This window comes from Trichoderma aggressivum, assembly GCF_033847375.1.
Source record: "Trichoderma aggressivum f. europaeum strain CBS 100526 chromosome Unknown scaffold_019, whole genome shotgun sequence".
Lineage (NCBI taxonomy): Eukaryota > Fungi > Ascomycota > Sordariomycetes > Hypocreales > Hypocreaceae > Trichoderma > Trichoderma aggressivum.
Window position 1 is genome coordinate 95,814 of NW_026946385.1, and position 26,388 is coordinate 122,201.

The window sequence follows — 26,388 nt, forward strand, 5'->3', positions numbered from 1 at the left end:
GACGCTGCATCTCCATTCTGTTTAGAACGTCTCCGCGCATCAAACGCCGCGGCCTCTTTCAGCCTCTTTTGCGCTTACCACCAAAGGCCACACGCAGCCAATGCCATGGCGGCCATTAACCAGCCCCGGAGATCCGGAGACGCTGGATTCACGCCGCGCCCGGGCTCTTTATAAGAAACCTCTTCGGAGGACCCTTTTTTTTTGGTCCCTGGATTTTTTGCATTGCGCATGACGGGTCGCTTTGCTGGCTCCACTGCGGACTCGGGTGGGCTGATTTGGAAAAAGCAAGGACGGGACCGGAGCGGCGTATATGGGAATAATCGGAATGGCTGGTCGTATGGAAGACGGTCCTTTTTGGTGTACTAATTTGGAATTCTTGCTTGGTTATACGAGGACTTGCTAGTTGAGTGACCTAGGTAGTCCCCGGTTGAGAGCTGAACTAAAAGAGAACGGGCACAGTGGTGCGATCCGGTCTTGCGGCAAAAAGAGAAGAAAGAATAGACGCAACAAGAGTCATTGATCATACGAGTTTTTCGTCAGGCGTGATGAGTATTTGGGTTGGAGCATATCCGCGGAGAATTGAGGTTTCTGTTTCTATTGCTCTTTAGATTTTTTTTTGGCGTTTGAGGGTATCTTGATTTGCCTTTCTGACGTGATGTGACGGATGAGCCCATGTTTAGTTATTGCTTGATCACGGCCGGTAATGGGAGTGCGGATATTTTCGCTGTACTTTTTGGCTCCTCTTTCTGCCTCTTCTTTCTTTTTTATTCTTGCTTTGTATACGTTCTTATTCTAGCTTGCAGTGTTTCTTTTCTTTTTGGGGAGTTGATTGTATATCCTGCACGTACTATTCAACTGTTGTCCCGTAACTCTCTACTCTCTGCATTGTAAACTCTCTTCAACTATCATGCAAGTGCGCATCCTGATTTCTTCGGTATGACGTTGTCCCACCATTCAACGGCTGTATGACCGGGCGAGCCATTGACCCCGTACTTTATGCGTCTCTACAAGCCATGGAAATTCATGTCCTTGATGTTATCAGCCTTCAAGTGGGCCTCTTTGAGCCCTAGCTGAAGCATTGCTTTCGATGTGATCAATTAGAATCCTGGTTTGCGGTAGTACAGGGTATGCAGGCATGGAGTATCGGTTAGGCCTCAGATTCGAGCTTGTAAGCTCACGATCAGCACTCTTTTGGCCGCTATCAGTTGGCATCTTTCAGTCGTAAAAAAGTTCAAAAAAGAGAGATCCAATAGAGAATACTTTTTGTCAATACAGCATCAATGCAACATCGATAGGCACTCTTTTTGCTGGCAGCACTGCTGATATAACAAATGATGGCCGTGATCCCGATGCGTCAAGCTTGCCCACTGATAAGCTGATAAAGCTCCTGCTTAGTCATCGGCGGAACTGGGGAAAGGTGGCCGTTGACGACATCCAGCCCACCGAAGCTGCCCCAAACGAGGCATCCAGCTATGAACACCACATAAGCTGCCAAAATGCGACGCTCACTGCAATCGGCCCTGCTGCTGGGCCTGTCGTCGCTCGTGGCAGCTGTCTACAAGGACGAGGTTGGCCAGATCGACTTCCACCACGCCCTCGTCGGCCTGCCCCAGAGCGAGACCACCTTCTTCCACCGGCCCAAGAAGGACGAGAAGGCGAGCCTTCTATATACACTCAGCGATGTGGGAGTCCTGGGCGCCGTGAACCCCAATTCGGGCGCTCTTGTTTGGCGCCAGCAGATTTTCCCCGGCATCTCCCGTGGCGGCGGCCACCTGAGGGCCCCCGAGGGCGAGAACTGGATAATTGCTGCACACGGCCAGCAGGTCCAGTCGTGGGCTGCGCTGAGCGGACGGAACCTGTGGCAGACCGAGTTCAGTGGCCAGGTCAAGGATCTAGAGGTCATGGAGCTGACCGAGAGCGCGAGAAAGGACGTCCTCGTCTTGTTCGAGGAGGATGGCGTCACGGTTCTGCGCAGGCTGCACGGCGTTTTGGGCTCCGTGGTTTGGGAGTTCCGCGAGGTCTCCAAGGATATCCCTCTCCAAGTGTCCACCAGCCTCTCCAATGTCTACGTCATCGGCCTCCACGGATCTCCCTCTTCGTACAGCTTGAAAGTCACCTCGTTGGAGCCCGCCACGGGAGGACGGGTTGACCACTGGACGGTTGGCACCAAGGGCGACGTCCAAGGACCGCAGGATGTCATGTTTGTCGGCGCAAACTCGGCTGCTCCAATTCTGGCATGGGCCAGCAACGATCTGGCCAAGCTCAATGTTCACATCCTGGGCACAAAGTCCAAGCAAGACTTTGCGCTTCCCGCGGACACCGTCTCTGTCGAGATTCACGCCCCGCACTTGACCCAGTCTCAGCCTCACTTTCTGGTTCACACCCGTACCACCACTGGCAACAAGGGCGAGGTCTTCCATACCAACTTAAAGTCTGGCCAGATCACCAAGGCTTATGAGCTTCCCCTGCTCCCTGGACTTGGCGCGTTCTCTACCAGCTCCGAAGGCGCCAATGTCTACTTTACCCGCGTTACCAACGACGAAGTCCTCGTTGTTTCCTCCGACTCTCACAGTGTCTTGGCTCGTGATGCTCTCAAGTCCGACGCCCGCGTTGAGGCCGTTCACGCTGTTTCCGAGGTCATCAAGAAGGCCGGCGGCAAGGAGTTTGCTATCCGATCTGCCACCGTCACCAAGTCTCAGGACTGGGTGCTGATCCGAAACGGTCAAGTCGACTGGACTCGCTCCGAGGGCCTCAGCGGCGCCGTTTCCGCGGCCTGGGCTGAGATCCCCGAGGCCGAGAACTTGGCCAAGGTACTAGCCGAGGAGGCACACACCAACCCATTGGACGCCTACATCCACCGCCTTACTCGCCACGTCAACGATCTCCAGTATCTTCCCGACTACCTTGCTACTATCCCAACTCGAATCATTGAGAGCGTTACTGGTGGCGCTGTTGCGCTGTCCAAGACTACAGGTCTTCACCGTGACTCGTTTGGCTTCAACAAGATCATCATCCTCGCCACCCGCCGTGGTCGATTCTATGCCCTAGACACCGGAAACCATGGCGAAATTGTTTGGTCCGCCGATGTGTTCCCTCAAGCTCCCGGCTCTGCACTGGATGTGAAGGGCATCTTGGTCAATGACTCTGAAGGCACGGTCACAGTTCGCGGCGCCAACGGCGAGTATGCTGTTATCAAAGTGGCTGATGGACAAGTTGTCGAGTCTCAATCCGGCAACGACTTGGCTGCCGTCTCTGCTACCGCCGTAATCGAGAGCGAGGGTAGCAAATGGCTACTTCCACTTGGACAGGACAGAAAGCCAACTGGCGATGCCCTGAAGGATCTCACTCTTGACCAGACAATTGTCATCCGAGAGGACGACGATTCCATCAAGGGAGTCAAATTCGTCAACCAAGATGGCGAAATTGTCAAAAACGAGATTTGGCAGCTCCAGCTGCTCCCTGGCCAGAAGATTGCCAGCATTGCCAAGACACCTGCTCATGACCCAATTGCCTCCATCGGCCGTGTGTTGGGAGACCGAAGCGTCAACTACAAGTACCTGAACCCCAATGTCGTTGTCATTGCTGCCATCGACACCGCTGCTTCGGCACTTTCCGTCCATCTCTTAGACACGGTTACCGGCCAACTGCTTGCATCCCAAGTCCACGAGGGTGTGGATGGCGACAAGGATATCTCATGTACACTGTCGGAGAACTGGTACAGCTGTGCCTTCTTCGGGCAGTATACTCTTAACGATGGCACGGACCGCGACATCAAGGGATACCAGGTTGTCGTGTCCGACTTGTACGAGTCCCCCTCGGCCAACGACCGTGGTCCTTTGGGTGATGCGGAAACATTTTCACCCCTGGATCCCGTCGATACCCCAACCGGCGTGCCTCTCCCGTGGGTTGTCTCCCAGACATGGATCCTGTCGGAGCCTCTGAACAACTTGAGCGTTACCCAGACGCGTCAAGGTATTAGCAGCCGACAGCTACTGGCTTACCTGCCCGAGTCTCACGCTATCCTCGGCATCACTCGCCATGGTATAGACCCTCGTCGACCCGTTGGCAGAGACCCGTCTGCGGCAGAGATTGAGGCCGAGGGCCTCGCCAGGTATACGCCTGCCATTTACATTGATGGGCGAAATCTGCTTAGCCACGAGCGGGACGTTGTTGGTGTTAGAGGCATTGTGACCACGCCGGCCGTGGTTGAGAGCACGAGTTTGTTGGTGGCATATGGTATTGACATCTTTGGATCTCAGATTTCGCCGAGCGGCCAGTTTGATATTCTGGACAAGGGATTCAACAAGGTTACTTTGCTTACTACCGTACTGGCGCTCACTTGGGGAGTCGTGCTGTTGGCACCTATGGTATGTTTACTCCCTTTTCGTAGCCACAAAGTCTTGGGGACGATAACTGACTCGTTACGCAGGTTCGAAGAAAGCAGATCAATCGGATGTGGGAATCATTTTTGTAAGAAAGGAACGCGACGATGTGATGGAGAGGATAAATCACGGATACCACATGCTGGATTTATAATTAGGTGGCGCGCGTGCATTTACTTTGGGGGCCTGCGCTTTAATGTATATGAACAATGAAAGAAATGGATGGCATTTTGGATGACAAGTTTTGAATGAAGCTCTATTTGTTTTGCTTTGGTCTATTCATCGCTCGCTCTAACTAATGTCACTACCACGCCTAGGCCTCGGGCCAGTTACCGGTGAAGGCGATGCAGCTCCCGTTGGCACTCTGGCCGATGCCATCCTCGCTCAAGAACGCCACGTATCGTGCTACATTGTCGACTGGCACGTTGTTCATCTGGGGATGCGCCGCCTTGACGGCCTTGAAGCCATCGACGTTCATGCCCGCGGCGAAGGCATCGCTGATGTTGGTCTCGTTCATGCCGCCCGGCTGCAGCGCAACCGAGTAGATGCCCTTGGGGCCATAGAAGCCCGCCGTGTGCTTGGTCAGCGCAACGAGCCCGTGCTTGGACGCAGTGTAAGCTGCGCCAGCAGTGAGGCCCGAGAAGGAGGCCGTGGAGCCGATGTTGATGATGAGGCTGCCTGGCTTGCCGGCTTCCTCTACGCTGGCCTGCAGGTGCGGCAGGGCGTACTTTGTGACGAGGAAGGATCCGGTGAGGTTGACGGCGAGGATGTTATCCCACGTTTTCTTGTCGCAGTCGCCGATGGGGTCGAACTTGTCCATGATGCCGGCGTTGTTGATGACGATGTCGAGGCGGCCGAAGTGGGCTACGGACTGTTCGATCAGGACCTTGACGGACTCTTCGTCGGCGACGTTGGCCCCGAGGGCGAGGACGCGGTCGGAAGAATGTTTGTCTGAGAGCTCGGATTTGGTGGTGGCGAGGCGGGATGGGTTGATGTCGCAGATGGTGACGCTGGCGCCACGGGAGAGGAGGGCTTCGGCGATGGCGCGGCCAAGACCGGCCGCGGAGCCGGTGACGAGGATGACTTTGGAGGTGAGAGACATGATTTATACTGTGGTGAAGAAGATGATAAAAGATGACAGAGTACAGAAGGAGTATGGGAGGGATGAGAGAGGGTATATATGGTGTGTGTATCAACGGTTACACACAAAACCAATACTGGCGATCCCCCCCCTTCATATACACAACCCAGCCCGCGGTCTTCCAGTTCTCCGTTTCCCGCCCGGCCAGTTTCTGCCTGCCAGCCTCGTCGAAAGAGGATCGAACAGGCAAATCCGGCTCCCGCCCTGCCTTGCTCTTCTACCGCGCATGTGAGGCCTCGCCTCGCCTCACCACATCGCCCGCAAGGGAAAATACGCGTATACATGTTGGTTTCGGAAGCCAAGCGCAACGAAGCCACCCCCAATATTGGCTTCAGCCGCAGTGGCGGCATCGGGAGGATTGTCCGACGCTGCGGGCGATGACCAGCTGAGAACTGGGATGACTATTATTCTTTCTAGCTGTGTTTGGGGGTATTATCGCATGTGACTGCTTATTTTTTTTGACCCGGTCATGGGCATATTTTACTCTTGGATCTTTCTGATTACGCTCTGATTCCATCGCAGCCGGAGTCGAGAGAGAGATTGTTACTGTGTGGAGTTTTGGGGGGATTCTTTTGGGTGAGATGCCGCCTTTTGCGGGAAAATTACCGTATTAGGCATTTCATACATGTTGCAACTTGGAGCGACAGGTTGGAGATGCGAATACGACTCGCGGCGAAGACTTGAGATTGCGAGTTTGTCCTCAGTCGTATACGAAATACGTGTATAGGATATCGAGCTACGGAAGGAATACGCGTATTTACTACTCCACAGAGCGGCTCGAGGCGGGTCGATGGCCTGGGGAGTTTCAATGCCCTGGTTAGATGGGACGATCAGGGGGCAAGCGTGAGGGGCATGTTCGGAAGCCATGGACGGTGATTCCGAATAGGAACAATGAGTAATGAGATACAGCAGTTTGACATGAACTTTTGACAGTTGTGTGTGGTGAACCTGTCAGCGTGGTTAATAAGCGGAGGAGATTGCTACAAGAAGAGGCATAGGATGACATGGAAGTTGCATGGGTTGCGTGGACTCTTCGGATTCTAGACGAGAATATTCTTGATGGCGTTTAGAGTGTTGCATTCTGAACTGATTATATGCCATATGAGCGATTTTCTTTTTTTAAATTTACATCTCCTAACTTGGCTTACATTAACGGTCTTGAACACAAAGACTATTATTACTATCTAATCTTAAGCTATAGGCTTGTCAGCGAATTCCAAGCTCTCACCCGATATATCGTCAACTAAACTCCGTATGTCACGCTCAGGGGGTGATACAATACGTGATGTTGCTCTACCCGACTCGACTGCCATCTTTCTGCCATCTCCTCTGGACGTGTGCTCTTCCCAGAATTCCAAGGCGAGGCACACACACTCATCACCGGGAGCGCCTCTAATGTAGACGGCGTACTGTATCCACGTTGGCTTGTACATATTCACCCATCATACTGAGCGCTGCATCAAATACCTCTACTGGGTCGACAGCGTCTCTCGTACTTCGAATATATGCCCGTCACAAGTCTCTTGGGGCACGCTTGTATGTCTAGCAATAGACAGAGCTGTGTTGAACATTTTATCAGAGCCACGGGCTCCCAGATGCCGCCAAAGTTGGGTCATTGAGTAGGCCTGATGCTTCGAGGTTTGTATAAACTCTTCATGAGCGTTCTTCAAAACGTTCAAAATAACGCAGTCGTCATCTAGCTGAACTTGACTTGGCATTAGATAGGATAGAGGGCCCATCATCTCGTCAACTCCATCGACTGGAACATCTCGCGCCGAGACAATGTTACCGAAGCAGGGAGCTCGCGATCCCGTCCAGCGCCTCAGCACAAGGGCCCAAGCAACTTGTAGGATGTTTGCTAGGGAGACTTGTCGCTCTGCACAGGATTTTGTGATTTTCTCCGCGTCTAGGCCAGGAACATCGATGCTGAAAGTGCCCCGCGAGTCGATTGCGGGCTGTGTCGAGGCAGGCAGGAAGCAAGGTTCAATGCCATCCATATAATTCGCCCAGTGGTGGCGACTCTGTTCATGTTCGTGAGACTGTGTCATGACATACTGGAGAAATCTTGAATACGGTGGACAATGAGCTTCAAGGCGATTGTCATACGCAAGCTGGAAGTCTCGGACAAGGGTGTCGAAAGAATGGCCATCTGCAAGGGCGTGGTTGAACTGAAAACGGAGATGGGCGCGCGTCGCGTCCGTCTGATGGACCGACAGGTGGTGTTGTAGGCCGGAATCAGAGAATGAGGCGCCCGTCAGTTGTTTGCTTGTTGCCGAGTGTTTGAGTTCTTGCTGAAAGAGGGAAATACTTGGAACTGGATCCTTGAGAACGATCTGGTATGATCCGCCTTCTTCTGGAGATCTACATACAAACACGGCACGCAGTAAGCTATGGCGCCGTACAACGGCTTGCCATGCTTGCTGGATTCGTTGGAAATCGACCGAGTCGTTGTCTCTCGATCTGATCTCCGAGCCAAGACGCTTGTTCAAGTTTATCAACCACCTGGGTCGCATACTTGGGGCTGTATTGATCAGGGATACTGTCTGTCGACACGGGAATCATTTGGACTCCAGTGCGAGCGCAGAGGTCATGGGGAAACACGAGGTAAGTCGAGGTAAGAACCATGACGGCTTCGCCCGGCTCACAAAAGTTGAACGATATCATGTCGACGAGCGCGGGGACGCCGTTGGTCGTTAGAGTATCCCCTGCCTGGACGGCCGTGGCCGGTGCAAAGCGGCGGTTGATGAACTGGGCGACAGCCTGCGAGAGTTCTGTAAGCCAGCCATCAGCGACTCTTCTTCAGCTCTGTTAGTTGCTTGGGCACATGTATAAAACCATCCCTGTGTGCCGGGAACCCCTTACCCTTGGGGCCGTTCACCGGCCCGTATAGAAGAGCTAGCGAGAGTTGGTTAACATCTACACATGTGGAGTTGTGTCCGAGTTGCAGGATTGGCAAACCATTTTCGACAGTATAGCCTTGCACAAACTTGCCCATATGCTTCCCCATCAAGTCTCCGACGAGCATGTTTGTGGCACCAGACAGGTCTATGAGACCGTCAGGGCATGTCTTCGGATCGTAAGAGGGAAGATGGGACATCTTGTCTTCCAAGTCGGCGGGTGACTCCGACTCGAGGTTGGCCAGCGCCCTCTTAGACGGCTTGATGGCGTTTTCCATTGCAGAATTTGATTAATACTCTGGTAGAGAATTTCTGATAGCTATGCAACCTCACCATGCTGGGAATGAGCGTCTTATCCGAATATCAACAGTCGTTGGTTGAGTGTGCATAGATAAAGTCCCGCCTGTTCCCCACGATGTTCGTCGTTCTCGACAACCTTGTTCGTCTTCGTTTTCCGCTAACGAGCGTTTTGGACTCCAGATGGTCAGGTCAACCAATTACATGTAAGTAAGTCAGACTCCAACCCCGTGGGGAATGACCCTGGTTCGTCTATGGAAAGCCGTATCGAGTTTGCGATAAGTGAAAGCTCAACGACTACCCAAATCCCTGAGGCAAGGGATAAAGAGATCAACTGACTGCAGATGCACGTTGATATTCTTCTTTTCTATATTCCCGGCGATCTTGTACTGCATTATATATCCTTGGTACAATCCGGCATGAACCACAACAAGAGTCTCCAGACCTTCATCACAGTGTACTCTTAGAACGGCCAATCAGTATCATACTTTGAACCTCTGTCGTTTCGCCCGGGGGTTTTTGTCCCTGCAAAAGCATGCGAATGATGTTTTTGTAGGTACCTGAAGTGAAGACATCAAATATCAAGCAGAAATGGCCAACATGTTACCAGGATGTCATTTCCACTGTACATGTTTGCAAAGCGGTGTTATGATATGGATGCTAAGCCCATGATTTCCCAAAGCCAACGAAGTAAAACACGGACGGATCTCAAACGCTTCTTTTTTTAATGCTCGTCGTTGACAGCTTCCAGAACCGGACAGGTTTAACCCACTATCAGTCTCGCTCCGCATCATCTATCTTTGATATAGCAGTCGCGTTTGGCGCTGACATTAATGTATCCGTATAACAACAAATTGTTCCCAATCTTTCTCGGGTTCGATGTCACGCAGCCCAATCCTGTAAAGAATCTCGTTGTCCACCCCGACTTGGCTGGTAAGATATGCGATTGTGTCCGACCTGGCCTGCCTCCAGCTCTCCATATGTCTTTTATCGCTAAAGTACAGCTTCTTGGGGCATCTGCTCTGGCCAAGACACTCAATTGCCCGTTCCCTGCCAGTAACACCAATCATCATCTTTAGGAAATCTTTGAATCCATAAAATGCAGCGGTAGCAAGTGCACTCCCATGTTCTCCTCGGTTATTTATGGCCGCGGGATCCGCGCCAGCTTCCAGCAAGAGCGCCAACGACTGTATGTTCTCAGCCAGGTTATCTTCAAAATACCATTCGAAAGCACTGGCAACGACCGCTTCCAGTGCGCTGACGTACTTGCCGCCTTTCATGGGATGGTTGGGATCTGCGCCATGGCCGAGAAGCAACTGGATCTTTTCCAAGTATTCGAAGCATCTCGATGTAGTTGCCGCTGCAACAAGGGCACTGCCGTAATCGCCACACTCCACGGCGGCATTCACGTCAGCTCCAGCTTTGAGCAGAATCTCGATCGACTTGACGTGGTCACTGGTTGCCGCCGCGATGAGGACATTGCCATAACGTTTGCCGCCCTCCCTGTTTATGTCGATCCAGCCTTGGTCCATGAGCCACTGCAGCATGTCGGTGCGCCAAAGCCTGGCCGCGAACTGTGCAGCTGTTTCATCGCAGTAGCAGACATTGACATCGGCGTTTGCCTCCTCTATCAAGAAGGAGACAACGTCCTGATTACTCCCCTCTATCGCCTGCTCCATAGCCCGGCAATGTCCTTGAGCAAGAGGATTGTTCAGACCAATGACTCCCACCAAGTATCTGCAAATTGGCAGGCATCTGCCTCGAGCTGCCAGTGCAAGAGAATCATAGCCAGGGTACGATGCGCATTTCCTGAGCGCCATTTCCTCATCGATTCTGCCGTCCTCCCACCAGTCACGCAAAACGTGGTAAAATCCGAAGCGACACATGACGAACAAGGTCATGCTTTCAGGCGTCAGTTCCAGATAATACGGGGCATGGATTTCCTTCAACCAAGTCCGATAGTGATCGCCACTCTCTTCTACAGACCCGAGAAAGTGCTTCAGAGTGGTGACGAGCTTTTGGTCTGGCTCTGCGCCCTCCGTTGATCCCAGCCATGCATCATATCGCTGAACGTGTCGGGGCCATGTATGTGAGATGTATCCCTCGAAAGTGTCAAAATGATTGCCATTCCGTTCAATATGAGAAGAATGAAATTCAGATCCCATCAGAAAGCTGAGCGATGTGATGGAAGCAAACACATCGCATTTTCCTGGCGTCAAATTCCTAGACTCGAAATATTCTGCCACTGAGGCATGTGGTAGCGTCCATATCCCTCTCTCTGCATCAATCGTCAGAAGGTCTTGGCAAAGCAACAGGATTTCTTCTTCAGATTGCTTTTCTTTTCGTACCAGTGCGTCTCCTTCTAGGGAATATCGGACGGCTTCTAGGAGAATATCGGATTTGAGTGGCTCAAATGCACACAACACCCACTGAACAGCACGCTCAGCCAATGCTACGTCGTCTTCAGTATGCTGCTCTCGTATATTCTCCCACAACTGATCGTATGCAGCCATCAAATCGTGAGGTATTGTTCTGGCCCATGCCTTGACTGCGTCATCTGAGATGCATTTCAGCAGGCTTTTGACCTGTAAATAGACCCATCGGAACCTAAGTCAATAGATCATCTTGATTAGAAGTGTGACAATAGGGTAGATAAGTAGCTGTTCGGCTTACATTCCGTCATTGCGAGATCTAAACGTCTCTTTAATTATTTCCTGGATTTCCGCTTTGCACCTGTTGAAAATTGATTGAGAGCATAGTGTTTCGTCAAGATATTTCTCAATGTCGCCTTTCTGATTGTCACTACTGACTGTGATTATGCACTTGTCTTCAAAAACCTTTAAATACTGTCGATCTGGACGACTTGAGATGAAGACTTTGACCGGTTTTGTAGCTTGTTCCATCAACTCAATAAAAATCTCTGCCAAGTTATACATTGAGATTTCGGATTCATCTAGAGCATCAAGAATGAACGTTGTTTTTGAATAGAGGTTTAGAGAGGCCGTGATTAGCTTTTTGCATTCTTTATAGCCCAGGTCTCGCCCTTCTCGTTTTGCTAATTCGCATTTCTGGATGACGCTGGTTTGGATGCGGTCGTAGTGGGACGCTTTGTAAGATAATTGGCGGACAAAACTCCTAAGAACGACGAGAGGGTCCAACATCAAGGGACCAGATCGGCTGCAATAAAAGAAAGCAAAACCTTCATCATGAGCCGATGTTTCCAAGGTTTGCTTTATATGATCAATTACCCTGGAGGTAAGGTATGTTTTACCAGTACCGACTAAACCGTGTTAGAAATAGAAACGTATAGAATGATTGGATATTCAGGAGGGGTTTTACCGGTTCCTTTGAGACACAAGAGTGTCGAAGACGAGCGTACCGCTTGCCAATCGCGAAATCTCTCGTGGTTTATCAACCAATCTCCGGTCCCTTCTATTCTTGTTTCTTTGATAGTAATGTGGTCCTTGCCAAACTTTTCTGAGCTAATAAAGTCCATAAGTCTCTCCAGTCGGTCCTGTTCAACCACTTCTAGAACATTATCGACCCCCTTATCAATCCGAGTAAGGGGTGTCGATAGTTCACCGAGGCTCGTGAATAAGGCTTCTATTCTTCCATCCATGGTTTCACCAGCTTGAGCGCTACGAGAGGCCTCACAAACTTGAGCTTCTAGTAGAACCTTTTGCTCTTTCATCCACAACTCAGAAATAAGGCCTGAAGCCTTGTTGGGTCGAAGAATGGCGTTTAACGTTTGCGTGGTTAATCCACCTTTAACCAAGACAGCAGATCGGGATAGTAGCTCTATTGCTGTAGTATATAAATCTCGTAGGGCGTCGCGCAAGTTTGATAAAGCGTCTTTATGTGTCGTTGTTGCGGTATATAAATGCTCGTATACCTGACCCCGGTGGACAATACGAGTAAACAACTCAACTATTCCAGCAAGTGTTGCGATTTGCTCAATGTGTGTAACCGGAATCTATTATAATGAAGTTAGTAAGTTAGATAATAATAGATTCGTAGACAATTAGCTTACGCTCAACACTGCCTTTGCTGCAGCCCATGGTGCCCTGGCTTGAGTTGGCGAAAAACTGATGACAAAGTCACCGGCCACTGAGAGAAATGTGATAATATCGGCGATGTACTCGCGGAATACGATTTTCTGGTTCCCAATTTCGATTTTGAAAGGCATATTTTTCTCTTCAAGTAATGATTTACTTTTCTGCTTAATCATGTTTATAAGATCATCTGACTTTGCCTGCTCTGGTGAATCGAGTCCTTGGCTTCGAATCCATCCTTGGGTTTCGTTGTTAACCTTGCGGAAAGCCTCGTCCCAAAGAGTCAAGGCAACTGGTTGTTCCCCTGTAACTGGAGACCCTGATATTTCGATAGCTGGTGGAGGGGTAATCTGTGATGTTATAGCCGTGTCTGAAAGCGTTGGGTTAATCACCTGATGAGGCGCCGTTGAATTGGAAAGGCTAGCCGATGCAGTGGGTAGACAAGTTGGCTGCTGAAGTTTTGGCTTGTTAAGGATGCTTTGTAACGACACTCGAGGTTGATTTAGACTCGACAGAGGGCTTTTTTTAAAAGAGTGCCAACGAGACATCAGGGAAGTCTTCCACTCCCTTAACCTCTGTCTGAAGCCTTTATTTGCCATGTTTTATTAAGTCCCGTGGAAATTGACAACGAAAGGCTGGTGTCCGATAGGAAACATTGAAAGTAATGGGAGACTACGTGTTTTGGTTATACCAAAACGTATCCCCAACAGACCCCCAACATGTGTCACCATGCGTCGCATCCGTATTCGTGTTCCGGCAACTGGCTAGAAACACATTGTCACTCTACTGGACATGAAGGGGTAGAAGACGCGGAGGTCACTCTCCAATGGCAAACGGAGTTCAGCCATCCTCATTAAATAATAATATATGCAGGCTAAGCGCAAGAGAGCCAATAGATGCCTGTGTAGACAGATAAGCAAATCCTGCTTCCTACCCCCCCAAAGATTCCTGCTTTTGAATACTACTACACACCACACCAACTATTATTATTATATCTGACTAATTCTTAGATAAAGCACCTTTGTTATTCTCCTTTTCTGCTACTGTTACGGACTACAAGAAGATAGCAGTTGCTACTACAGCTACGTGATATTGCTCTGCAGTTCAAAGTCGTCCTGGGAACATAAACGGTTTGTGATTACTTTGTTTAAAACTGCCAACCCTCGTCTTCATAGTCGTAGCATTCTACTTTCTTCCATCACACATAAGCTTACAGCTGGGATCCAGGGGGTTAAATAGCCGCAGATGCGCTCTTTATGCAAGTCATTACTCATGGCACACACACACCCGAAGCTGTAGCATGGAATCACTTATGGAAAATGTGGCATCGACGTGTGTTTACTATTCAAAGTTGTATCATTCATGTAGCAATCTATCATGTTAAATCGCATCATCACACCCCAAACCATTAGAAACAAAACTCCTTCCAAAAACAGGCCTATGCAAAACTTGACAACTGGACAAGAACCATCTATTTGCACTCATCCTTCCAGTTGTCACCAATCCAATTGGCCAACTTGTCCGTCAACGTCCCTTCCATATACAGTTCCACATCGGCAGCGCTGTAATCGCCGCCGCTAAACTTGAGGGCGGGAATCATCCATGGCTGTAGAAAGTCGAGGAAGACGAGGTCTACCGTCTTGGGCTTTCCTCCGGCCGGGAAACCAATCTCGGCCTGGATACAGTTGGGCACCGAGTAGAAATCAATGGGCTTGTGGACGGTGTCATCTCCGTCCTTGCTGATGTCGTCCTTGGTCGTATAGCCGCCAAAGATTTCATCATTGTCCTCTGAGGCATCCACTCCACGCAGCTCGAGGCGAGCCTCTGTTTCATCCCTGACTTGTTCAAAAGTCTCTGTTTCATCCTCGACTTGTTCAAAAGTCTCAGCTTCTGGCTCATCGAGATATTTCGGGCGTGGATACATGAGCTGCGGAATGGTCAACTGTCGGGTGTCTGGGAGCCCAGCAACAAAGATTCTCGACTGGCTGTTGAGGAGCCCAATAACCTTGGCAGCAATTTCATACGGCACATCGGGCACGTAGCGGAAGCCACTGGTAAAAGGGCTTATGGTAAACGTATCATCTCGTGTAAACGGACCCTTGAAAATGTCGAAGCGGATGCCACCCGTGTTGGCTATGGCCAGTCGGGGCTTGTCCTTCCGGTCCTCGTTGACAACCACGTCGGGGAGCACCTCCTCTTCAAGCCAAGTGTAGATGCTGTCTTTGCCGGGATACGGGGCCCTGGTCATCCACAAGTCCCGGGGCGCGCAGCCGTAGCGATGGCCAAGATTCAGAGTTTTACGGGCATTCTCGATCAATTTGCTCGTTTTCTGACCCTCCTTGGTGGGAAAGGTTGTCTCGTTTAAGCCAGTGTGGTAGTACATTCCGTACAAATTGTTGTCAATATACTTGCGTGTGAAGGTGGGGCCCCTTTTAATCTCGACCTCTTCGTTCTCGTCGTCCTTTGGCTGCTTCTTGACAATGCCGTCAATGGACATCCAGCCGATGGTTTCAAGGTAGCGGCCGGAGGCGATGGCCAATGACTTGGAGTCATAGCTCACGGCGTCTCTAATGTGAAGGTGGCCGCCGAAGAAGGCGATGGGCGTGTCCCAGTCCTCTTTGCGGATAGCCTTGAAGACGGTTCTGAATTCTTCCATGCGCACACCGACATGGCCAATGACCACGAAAAGGTCGGGCTTCTCTTTGATGGCCTCTTGAAACCAATCTTCCTTGATGGTATCGGCCACTGGCTGAACGATGCTGTTGTTGGCATTGCCTGTGAAGTCGAAGAGGAAACCAAAGGACACGATGTTGATGCCTAGGTTCTTGGTCTTGAACTTGCGGTAGCGCTGGGCCTGGGGCACGCGCTTGCCAGTCTTGGGATCAATGTAGTCCAGATTGGATGTGATGTAGTTCTCCTTGAAGTTGGGAATGGTAGTATTGTGTTCCATGTCGATGGAATAGGCCTTGTATAGCTCATGATTGCCGGTGGTGATGAGATCAATCTTCTGCTGAGCGTATATATCGTACTGGTACAGGCCCTTTGGGATGGAGCTGTCGTAGATGCCACTGCCTTCAATGCGGTCGCCGGTATCGATGAGGAGGAGATCGGCGCCCTTGTCGTCGGCCAGCTTGCGCATGTGCTGGGAGAAGGAGATGTAGTCGCCCCAATCGGCGGAGAAGGAGGGCCTAGATGGAAGAAGGGAGGTGAGCACGAATTCCGCGACTGTTGCGACTGCTGCTTAACCTTCCACAGCCTCTCGGTCCATGGAGATCAGAGCAAAGTGAACCTACTCGAGGAAATGCCCGCTCAGCCAGGCGTGCGTGTCTGTCGTGTGCAGAAAGTTGAGCTGGCCCCATGTCAGGTCTCGCATGGGTGCCGCCACCGGCTTGACGGCGTCGGGCTGGGCGGCTTCAACCGCGGCGGCAGCGAAGAGCCCGCCGAGGAAGAGAGATTCAAGCATGACGGAGGAGAACAGATGATTATGATTCCATGAGTAACGACAGTGATGGCGATGGCGATGGTGATGGCAATTTGGTGATGAAGTTGAAGATGGCGATGGTGATGGTGTTGTTAGGATTGAAGATGGTATGGAGGATTAGATGCTGGAGTCACAGGGGAGCTCAGGAGCCTGATCAAGCCCGGCCATCAAGGTGGCCCAGGTGACATCAGCGGGGGGCTAGTCGCTATTGAGCCACTGCCGTCCACTAAAGCCGTTCCTCGGACACGGGGGGTATCCATTACCCGAATAGCCAATGCATGCATCATCAGCCGAATATCCATCATCCATCATCCATCCAATATCAAATGGGCAACGATACATGCAATCACTGCGTACCTCTTCTCCGTTAATCATCATCAGCACTCTGGAATCGCCGACTAGGCCTAGCAAGAGTCGGGTTGAGTCAGCCGACATGGAAAGTCTCACGTTTCTCTTCGTATAAAGAGCCAGCAGAGGCATTCATTCCCGAGCACGAGTTGCCACCACATCAGTCTTTTCACAATCGAGCCCGATTTGACACCATTTGCCTTTCCTGCCTTTGCTATCCAGGATCTCAAGCTGCCATGCCACTCAATATTGTCATCGTTGGCGCTGGGTTTGCCGGCGTCTGGAGCGCTCTTTCAGCCAGGCGGCTCATCTCCTTGCACCTCAACAAAGATCCAGCCGCGGCCGATATCCAAGTGCTTCTCATTGCGCCTGAGCCACAGCTGGTCCTGCGGCCTCGGCTCTACGAATCGAACCCGGAAAGCCTCGTTTTCCCACTCACCGACCTCTTCAGCGCGACGGGGATTCGCTTCATCCAAGGCACAGTCGACGCTGTCCGTGTCGAGGAGAAGCACGTCTTGATTGCCAGCCCCTCTGGTTCTACGTCAATACAGCCCTATGATCGTTTGATATTCGCGGCCGGGAGCAGCTTGATCCGGGCTCCTATCCCCGGCCTGGACAACCACGCCTTCAATGTTAACCAATTGGGTTCCGCCATCAAGTTGGAAAACCACCTGCAAAGCCTCAAGTCAAAACCTCCCAGCAAGGCTCGAAACACCGTCATTGTATGCGGGGCAGGCTTTACGGGCATCGAGCTTGCAACGGAGATGACACGGCGGCTTCAGTCCATCTTGGGCAAGGATACCGATGCCAAAGTCGTGCTTGTCTCGCGGGGGGATGAGGTTGGCGATACCCTCGGACAGGGACCCCGCCACGTCATTTCCCGAGCTCTTGGCCAGTTGGGAGTAGAGACGAAACTCGGGACAACCATCACCGCCATCGACGCTCTTGGCATCACGACCCAAGCAGGGGAGCGTCTTGAAGCCATGACCGTTGTCTGGACGGCCGGCGTAGCAGCCACGGAGCTCTCAAAGCAGATTCCGGGGGACAAGGACGCACTGGGCCGCCTACGCGTCGACCAAGATCTTCGCATGCCGTCGAACAAGGACATCTTCGTAGCAGGTGACTCGGCTTGTGCCCCGACAGGTGACTATAGCCACGACGCCCTCATGTCATGTCAACACGCCATACCGATGGGCCGAGCAGCGGGCTACAACGCCGCAGCAGATCTTCTCAACCTGCCAACCGCGCCATACTACCAACCAACATATGTCACATGTCTTGATCTCGGCCCGTATGGAGCCGTTCTCACTCAAGGCTGGGAGCGCAAGGTGGTGTTTTCTGGGACAATAGCCAAGAAGATCAAGACGTACGTCAACGGAACTCTGATATACCCTCCAGGGCCAGCTGATCCGGCCAAGGCGCTTGCTGCCGGAAATCCAGCGATTGAATCGGCTACCGCGCAGCAGCTCCAGGGCAAAGCTCTATCACTCGTCAGTTTCTTTACCTCTAGGTTCCTGTAGCAGGCTATGATTGGTGATTATAGTGTTTTGCCTTGAAAGAGTTGCACTTGATATTATCTACGTCATCTACTCCTTTCACTCCTACATGTTAGTATAGGCGCGGATTTTCAAAAGACAAGCTGTTATATGAGATTGTTTTTCAATATACCTCTCTTCACTCTTCCACTATCCCGGCTTCTGATACGGGTCGAGTTCAGGGACCGTCGTTTCAACGTCAATTTTGTGATAATAGACACAAGGTATCTATCATCGATATTCATATACACATAGGAAACACAGATCTAAATCATTACGGTCTACAACTAAATTAACATACAAGTAATAGAATCTCCACACATCACCCCTCACCGGCCATTAACTCATCATCTAAGCAGCATTTGATTTAGATGTCATCACCAAATCGTCCATCTCATAGACGCCGATAAACTTGAAAAAAGCCAACACCTGCGGCGCCGTCCCGCATCCATCTCCCATCGGCGCCGTCGCATTGAAATCCACCAGCGGAATCATCCTGTCTCCAAGCGTCGCCGAAACAGTGTAAGTCGTGTTGAACGCCAAGTTCCTTCCAATCACCTGGAACATGTCCAGTCCAATCTCCGGCCTCACCGTGACGAGACACGAAGGCGACACCTTTCCAGATGCCTGAGGCTGAGATTCCGTCAGGATCTTGTTCAATGCCGGCTTGTTGAAAAGGCCTTGATTGCCCAGGTTGTGCGTGCCGTTGCTGGCGGAAGACACGGCGCCTGACACGTAGATGATGGCCTGGCCCTCCTGGCCGACATTTATCGTCTTGACGACCTTTGGGGGGAAGACGGTCAAGTCGATAAAGTCGACCGTGTCCGAGTGCTCGTTGACGACGTACAGGTGCGTGTTGTCCGCGCTGGGCCACAGGCCGTGAGGCTCGACTCCGCTGGCCGGGATGGCGCCCAAGTAGACGGGCATCCGGTCGGATCGCGGCTGCGAATACATTCTCGTCTCGTTGAGCGACGCCACGGTGACGAAAGCGTGCGTGGTGCCGTTGAGGACGGCAAAGTTGGGGTGGTTGGTCTCGTCCCCCGTGTCCAGGACGCCAACGACTTTACGGCTGACGAGATCAATCACGGACACCTTGCCCACCATCTTGTGAGCCGTCCAGAGCCGCTTCCCATCTGGTGAGATCATCATGTCCGATGAAAAGACATCGCCTAGGCCCGTGATGTTGGCAATGACCCTGCGCTTGGCCACGTCGATGACGGACAGCGATGGCGACCGCACATGGTTCGCATACGCCCTCTTGCCATCCGGGCTGAAGACGACTTTACTCGGACCTCCATAGGATTCCACATGGCCGACGACGCCGCCCTTGAGTCCGTCCACAATGTCGACACGGTCAACGCCCCGCGTGCCCACCCAGACGTGTCGGTTATCGCTCTCGAAGAAGGCCTCATGCGCGTTGCGGTCCACAGATGTTTGCGAGACGATGGAATTGTCCTCGGTCCGGATCACCGTCACGGTGTTGCTCGTGACGGCCAGAGACACGATGAGCTTGCCATTGGGAGAGAAGCCGAGCCCGTGGGAGTTGACGGACTTGACGTACTGGGGGTTCAGCTCGTTTCCTAGCCGGCCGTCGCCCAGGCTGATGGTGCCCAGTACCTCGCCCGTGGCCGGCTTGATGACGGTGATGGTGTTGGATGACTGGTCGCCGGTGTAGAGGCGGTCCGATTCGGAAATGGGTGCGCCTTTGCCGGCGAGGGCGGGAGCTTGGTCCCATGCTGAAGTGAATCTGGCTCCAAAGCCCAAGGCTAAGAGTGTGAGTAGTCTGGGGGATAGAATTTTAGTTTTCATCTCTTTGTCTTCACTTGTGAGCTTGCTGTTGTGCTGGTGTTGCCAGCAAGTTGATTTGCTGACTGTCAATCAACAAACGAAGGGACCAGCCACAGACGCAAGAGTTACAATATATATATTGTTACACACGGAACATTCTTCTGTTACATCCTGTCTGTCGACATACACATGGGGACGCCGATCTCAGGGCTGCAGCATCACTGCATGTTCCATCACAAACATGCTCAACTCCATAACCTGTATATCTGCAAGGATACGAAACAACACAAGATGATTTGTGTAAGAGCCTTGTCCAATCAGCAAACTGCGTAATACATTGTTATTCACTCCGACATACTCGCTCTATCAACCTTTGCGTAACCTTCATGTCTTTGGCTCGGCTCGTCGGTCTCTTGGCATATCCTTGACTCGGCTCGACGAAAAAAGGGCAATACTTCTACAACTTCCGACATCTCACTAAGCTCCAGGCACCACTCTTTATTACTCGACAAGAATTATCCGCGAATCAGCTCTCACAAAATCCTTTCTCTCTTCCTCTACTCTCTCTCCTATTTCCGCAAACTCTTGCCCCGTCGGACCATCGGCATGACAGCCCCAAACGTCAACAAAGACAATCCACTTCCCATCACATCACCCTAAAATCTCACTCCGTCGCTCAAAAAAAAAAAATAAGCGTTCCCAGGGAAAATTGCCTACCGTGGCCTAGAGCCCCGTTCGAGTTGATGCCTTGTTGCTGGATCTGCGAGCAAGTCTTGCGGAGGTATGGCCATCCCGGACCTCACGCGCCTTGGCTGCCGATGTCCCGGGCAGGGCGGCGAATCACGTCTCGGTGTTTGGATTTTTACGGTCGTTGGGCGTCCCCTGGGTCCGGCAGTTGATTGGCACGGAGGAGATTCTGGCCTCCGTCTCGGGGAGTGCATGTTGTTTAACAGGTTTAGACGACTTGGAGTTGTGACAATTGTGAAGGGGCTGCCGGTTGTCGGGTTCGGCTCGGAACCCCTGCTGGTTGAAGGAGTATAAGTTGAGCCTGTCCGACATCCGATCCGGTGTCATGAATGGCTTATACAAGCTTATGCTTCAAAAGACTCTTTAAATCGCAAGACGAATTGGTTTAACAACAACCGTGTCTACGACAAGTAGAAAATACCTGCACTACACTCCAGGAATTTAGTGCATATTGGGTTACCATTTCTCTCTTCTCAAGTGAAATTCAATATTTCACAGCACTATATTTATTACAAGGATTTATCCCGTCTCCCTGGTATCTATTAATTACAGCTTTCCAATAGTATGTATCCAAATCAGCTCTTATTCCCGTTGTTGTTCAATGTCAGCATGCTCATCATCCTCGCCCCTTTCGTCCTCCTCGTCCTCCCCGTTATACCAGTCGTCGCTCTCAAGCCCATCACCTCGAACAAAGATTGACCCAATGCAGCCCAAAAGAGCCAGGCCGCCAAATAAACTCCACGCAAAAACCTCGCCTTTGGGCTGAATTCCCATGGACAACGTAAACAAACTACCCGAAGCAAAAGGGCCAATGCTGCGGCCTAGAGCCGATAATGTCTGTGCTACTCCGTTCAGGGTTCCCAGGCTATTATGGGAAGGCGCCGAGTTGGTGATCTGCATGACACGTGTTAGAATCAAGGCTGGGGATATCGCGTCTTGTACCTTGGTTCGATTGGACTTACCAGTAGCATCACACACGAAAGTCCGCCCACAGCACATATAGTTTTCAAAATCAGTACAACGCCAAGCTCAATGTACAGCCACATGGTTCCAGTTCCCAGACCGAACAGGGGCTCGTCATCAACATAGCCAACCCACGGCATGGCAATCATGCTGACGGCTAGACCAAACAGGGCGAAGCGATACGTGCCCAAGTTTCCGAATCGGGTCTTGAGCGGCTGGAAAAGAAATGCTTGAAAGAGAATGGTAATTAGACCTGCGAAGCTCAAGCTGACGCCAATTTTGCCGGGATCGAGTTCTCGGCCAGCCGGAGAAGGAGAGGCCGCGAAAATAGGATACAAGCTGTTGAAGCTAATGTTGGCCAACTGGAATACTAGATACGTAACCAGGAGGGTCATTGTAGTGCGATTGAGAAGCTCGCGCCACGGCTTGTGATCTTTGTGATTGCCGCCCGCGGGCTTTGATATCTCGAGTGCCTCGTCATCGTCTGGACTGCCATCGTTGTCATCAGAAGCTGCCTCTTCAGAGCTTGGGGACAACAAGGGCTGTGTTTGAGAGGCGGCTTGAGGACGAGGCCACCTCGTGCTCCATGATTCTCGTCGAGGAGTAGTTCGACTAAAGATGTTTGAAATGCGATTGGAGAGCCGGGTAGCCCATGTTGGTTTCCACGGGTCATCGTCGACATCTTCCAGCGTTTCCTCAAACCAGATGCCCACCACAATGACGGCTGCCGCAAGAACTGCGGCGCTCAGGACGCTGGGCCCCAGGTAAGGGAATTCTTTGCCCATGCGCCCGACCAGGATTCCTCCCAGCGCAGGGCCCGTAAGTCCTCCCAGAGAATAGATAATGGGAAGATATGTAAATGCCTTGCTCTGGTTGGATCGATCCGTCACTTCGCCCAGAACAGTCGGCACGCAGGCCGCATTGCCATTGAGCAGACCCATGGCGGCGTGAACCAAAATCATTTGCCAGTACTGCCTGCAGAAGCCAAAGGCGCAAAAGCAGCACATGAGCGAAAAGGTCCCGGCCAGCAGCACCGGCTTCCGGCCCACGACATCCGACATGTAGCCCCAGACGAAGTTGGTGGAGAGCTGGGCCAGGGCAAAGACGCTGGCCAGCAGACCGACATACAGGCCGCTCTCTTCCCTGGGGATGCCCGGCATGGACCCCACCATCTGTGGCAGATATGGCCCTATGGAGTTGAGCGCCGTCTGCTCTGCCAGCGAGAGAAAGGCCAGGAGGAGGAGCTGGCGCACGGGCAGAGGCGTCTCGTCGTGATCGCGCGAGGACGAGGTAGACGAGGAGTCGGACTCGATGGCCGAGGCGAAGCGGTCGCTGGAAGCATCGGAGGAAGACGCCGGCGGTTTAGGGGGGGGCGTCGGGAACGTCTGGTATCGCGGGATCGAGGGCCGTCTCAGGGATGCCATGTTGGGGATGGGAGCGCCGGCGTGGAACGAGCCGGAGGACCTGGACGATCGTGACCGAGTCGTGACGACGCCCGGGCCGGGCCGAGGGTTTGCAGGGCGCGTCATGATGCCGCCGGCGGACAATCTCGGAGCGCCGTCTCTATCGCGTGTTTCTTTGTTCGTGGTTCGGTTCCGAGATGTGAGCCCGTCTTGTGCGCGTGATGGTCCGACAGTTGGTTTGCTCGGGGGGCGGTTCAGACGGCGGGCGTGTGAGCCAGAACCTGCGCGCCAATCTGCCGCCACAAGATCATGCTGTAGCGAAAGTCTTCAGCACGATGCGAGTGGGTTGAGGCAGATTGTGGCGCCGTGGAGGAAGAATCCGGAGGATGCAGAACAGAATGGAAGACGTCAGGGCTGAAAGCTTTTTGAGGAGGTGGGGACCTTGGAAAGGTGGTGAGATAAAGGGACGATAACGGTGCTCCGGGGATGTGCAGGTACGAGGCGTTGTATATGGCCGTGGATCAGCCTCGGTTGCTCTCCTTTAGTGAATACATCGTGTATTTTAATCAACTGTGAAGCGAGATTGGCCCAAGTTACGTATCGTTGAATTCTTCCACTCGCGCGTGAAGCTGGAGAGCTTCGCCTTTTGGTGAGCGGCACGGACCGAATAGCGGGTCGGTCTGCAGCTGTTTTAAACGGTGTAAGTTGGAGTCTCGAGCTGGCACTGTGAGTGGCTGAAAGCCAAAAGAGCCGGCAGAGCTGGGACGAGTTGAATTGTTTGATAGTGCTGGATTTGTTGAGAGTGTGTGTTCAAGGGAGTTTGAGACGTTGCCTAAGAATGGCGTGATGCTGGAGATGCCATGGTGGAATCCCAAGATTTCGATGGTCCTTGGAGGCTGTGCAAGACAATTCGTCACAAACATGCGGCCAATGACTGTAACTCAGTAATAGTCTATTTCTCTTTTAAACATCCGATGTACCACACTGATTCTATTAGAATATTGAGTGGCGTTGATGTAGAAGACTCAACGTTCGTGCATCTGTCCACTTCTCAATGGGAGTTGGTCTATCCCCCACCTACATTAAGACTCTATCATTATATATTTTACCTGGCTCAATACCGGAGTATTGTCATCTCAAGATCCTGATATACAATAATGAGGATATATGAGCGTGATTTAATCAACACACCCCCAATGTCAAAAGAGAGGGCCTCGTGTAAACCCGCCATGAGCAATTGAACAATGCCCTCGACATGTACCTTTCTTTGATGGGCTCGTCAAATAGAGTCATCAAACTTTCGATTCGCATATAATTGGAATTTTGTAGAGAATATCTCACAAGGTCGGTCGACATGAAGGAGGGAAATATTACATCATACCTCCTCTACAGTGTGGTTATCTGGAGCCTCTCAGATTGACAGGATTGTATCAGGTTAAAGACTTGGTACAACGCATAAAAGCTTCCAATTCTTATTCATTGCCTATACTGATACCGTATATACCATTATTATCGTCCTAAGAAATACAGAGAACAACAGTATAGCACCTGTCACTCCCAGTCTTGCTGCATATACCCATACCCCATATCCTCACATCCACCAATAACATCCTCCTCCTCCATCACCATCATCAACAACACAAACCCAAAATCATCATCATCCCATCTTCAAACATCCCCGATCCCGCCCTCCCATCATCCCATCATCCCCCCCAAAAAACCCAAGCCGCCACTATCCGCCCACGCCCTCTCGACAACCTCCCGCGCCCTCCAAACACATCACATCCACTATCCCCAGAATATGCCCGAAAAGTCAGCACAAGTCTCGCCCAAAAAAAAGATAGGCCAGACCCGCCCTCAAGGAGATTTACAAGCTTTTCTAGAAGATCTAGGCGTGTTGATCATAGCGCGGAGGGGGCGATTAGCATGAGGTTGCATTCTTGGTGGCTGGCTGTTTTACTCCGCATCTTCTGTCGATGATTTAGCGCGAGATGGATACAAGATATATCATGGATGCTGATAAACCTCATAATCCGAGATCGGTGGTTTGAGAGAGAGATAACCGAGGATATGGAATTGTCAGTTGCCAAGTCTCCATGGTATATATCGAGCCATCAATCATATCTTGCATCGAATACAGCATCATCCTCAACGCGCCTACTGACTTACACCAAAACAACTTTACATAAATCCATCTTCCAACCAGTATCATCACAATGGCAACCCTCACTCTCCCAGAACCATTCGCCAGCATCCCCCGCGAATCCTTCCTCTTCGGTCCCTCCCCCATCCAGCACCTCCCTCGCATATCCGCTGCTCTCGGCGGCAAAGTAAACGTCTACGCCAAACGCGAAGACTGCAACTCGGGCCTCGCCTACGGAGGCAACAAAGTCCGCAAGCTAGAGTAAAGAAACACCCATTCCTCCCTCAATCATGTATTCCAACAACATCATATATAATCTAACAAACACGCAAGGTACCTCGCCGCCGAGGCTCTCTCCCAAGGAAGCGACACCCTCGTCTCCATCGGCGGCGTCCAATCCAACCACACCCGCGCCGTCACCGCCGTCGCCGCGAAACTCGGCCTCGCCGCCGCCACCGTCCAGGAGCACTGGGTCGACTGGCACGACGCGGGCTACGAGAAGGTCGGCAACATCCAGCTGTCACGGCTCATGGGCGGCGACGTGAGGCTGGACCCGTCGCTCTTTGGCATCGAGCACAAGCCCACGCTGGCGAACCTCAAGGCCGAGCTGGAGGGCGCGGGGAAGAAGCCGTACTACATCCCGGCGGGAGCGTCGGACCATCCGCTGGGGGGGCTTGGGTTCGCGCGGTGGGCGCTCGAGGTGGAGGCGCAGGAAGAGCAGCTGGGCGTGTTTTTCGATACGATTGTTGTTTGTGCCGTGACGGGGTCGACCATGGCGGGCATTGTCGCTGGGTTTAAGCTTGCGCAGGTGAAGTTGGGTTCGCCCAAGCGTAGGGTCATTGGGATTGATGCTTCGGGGAAGCCCAAGGAGACGTTTGATCAGGTGTTGCGGATTGCCAAGCTTACTGCTGCCAAGATTGGCCTCTCGGAAGACGACGTGACTGAAGCGGATGTTGTATTGGATGACAGGTTCAATGCAAAGATCTATGGCATTCCGGATGAGACGACGATTGAGGCCATCAAGTTTGGGGCGAGCACTGAGGCCTTCATCACGGATCCGGTCTATGAGGGGAAGAGTTTGGCGGGCATGATGGCGCTCATCAAGAATGGCGAGATTGCCAGTGGGAATGTTTTGTACGCTCATCTTGGAGGACAGATGGCTTTGAACGCATATTCGTCGATTTAACAAAGCCTTGGTACGTCTTCTATCT

The 26,388-nt window shown here is 51.8% G+C and overlaps 9 protein-coding genes across 9 annotated transcripts; 3 read left to right on the forward strand and 6 right to left on the reverse strand.

Moving 5' to 3' along the window:
• Positions 1–1,496: 1,496 nt before the first annotated feature.
• On the forward strand, positions 1,497–4,474 carry Triagg1_5406 (uncharacterized protein; the record flags this gene model as incomplete). Its single annotated transcript, XM_062899917.1, has 2 exons — positions 1,497–4,367; positions 4,430–4,474. 2 exons carry the CDS (start codon positions 1,497–1,499, stop codon positions 4,472–4,474), a joined length of 2,916 nt encoding a protein of 971 aa, XP_062755527.1.
• A 221-nt stretch (positions 4,475–4,695) lies between these two features.
• Positions 4,696–5,484, reverse strand: Triagg1_5407 (uncharacterized protein; the record flags this gene model as incomplete). The annotated part of the gene is made up of 1 exon (XM_062899918.1): positions 4,696–5,484. One exon carries the CDS (start codon positions 5,482–5,484, stop codon positions 4,696–4,698), a length of 789 nt encoding a protein of 262 aa, XP_062755528.1.
• A 1,508-nt stretch (positions 5,485–6,992) lies between these two features.
• Positions 6,993–8,698, reverse strand: Triagg1_5408 (uncharacterized protein; the record flags this gene model as incomplete). Its single annotated transcript, XM_062899919.1, has 3 exons — positions 6,993–7,983; positions 8,039–8,294; positions 8,386–8,698. The coding sequence occupies 3 exons, from the start codon at positions 8,696–8,698 to the stop codon at positions 6,993–6,995; spliced, it is 1,560 nt and encodes a 519-aa protein (XP_062755529.1).
• Positions 8,699–9,547: 849 nt separating this feature from the next.
• Positions 9,548–13,500, reverse strand: Triagg1_5409 (uncharacterized protein; the record flags this gene model as incomplete). Its single annotated transcript, XM_062899921.1, has 6 exons — positions 9,548–11,324; positions 11,391–11,894; positions 11,966–11,997; positions 12,097–12,690; positions 12,748–13,139; positions 13,482–13,500. 6 exons carry the CDS (start codon positions 13,498–13,500, stop codon positions 9,548–9,550), a joined length of 3,318 nt encoding a protein of 1,105 aa, XP_062755530.1.
• Positions 13,501–14,240: 740 nt separating this feature from the next.
• On the reverse strand, positions 14,241–16,232 carry Triagg1_5410 (uncharacterized protein; the record flags this gene model as incomplete). The annotated part of the gene is made up of 2 exons (XM_062899922.1): positions 14,241–15,957; positions 16,063–16,232. The coding sequence occupies 2 exons, from the start codon at positions 16,230–16,232 to the stop codon at positions 14,241–14,243; spliced, it is 1,887 nt and encodes a 628-aa protein (XP_062755531.1).
• Positions 16,233–16,834: 602 nt separating this feature from the next.
• Positions 16,835–18,118, forward strand: Triagg1_5411 (uncharacterized protein; the record flags this gene model as incomplete). Its single annotated transcript, XM_062899923.1, has 1 exon — positions 16,835–18,118. One exon carries the CDS (start codon positions 16,835–16,837, stop codon positions 18,116–18,118), a length of 1,284 nt encoding a protein of 427 aa, XP_062755532.1.
• A 366-nt stretch (positions 18,119–18,484) lies between these two features.
• Positions 18,485–19,942, reverse strand: Triagg1_5412 (uncharacterized protein; the record flags this gene model as incomplete). The annotated part of the gene is made up of 1 exon (XM_062899924.1): positions 18,485–19,942. One exon carries the CDS (start codon positions 19,940–19,942, stop codon positions 18,485–18,487), a length of 1,458 nt encoding a protein of 485 aa, XP_062755533.1.
• A 1,308-nt stretch (positions 19,943–21,250) lies between these two features.
• On the reverse strand, positions 21,251–23,957 carry Triagg1_5413 (uncharacterized protein; the record flags this gene model as incomplete). The annotated part of the gene is made up of 3 exons (XM_062899925.1): positions 21,251–21,562; positions 21,631–23,327; positions 23,699–23,957. 3 exons carry the CDS (start codon positions 23,955–23,957, stop codon positions 21,251–21,253), a joined length of 2,268 nt encoding a protein of 755 aa, XP_062755534.1.
• Positions 23,958–25,250: 1,293 nt separating this feature from the next.
• Triagg1_5414 (uncharacterized protein) lies at positions 25,251–26,363 on the forward strand (the record flags this gene model as incomplete). The annotated part of the gene is made up of 2 exons (XM_062899926.1): positions 25,251–25,438; positions 25,511–26,363. The coding sequence occupies 2 exons, from the start codon at positions 25,251–25,253 to the stop codon at positions 26,361–26,363; spliced, it is 1,041 nt and encodes a 346-aa protein (XP_062755535.1).
• Between the last annotated feature and the right edge of the window lie 25 nt (positions 26,364–26,388).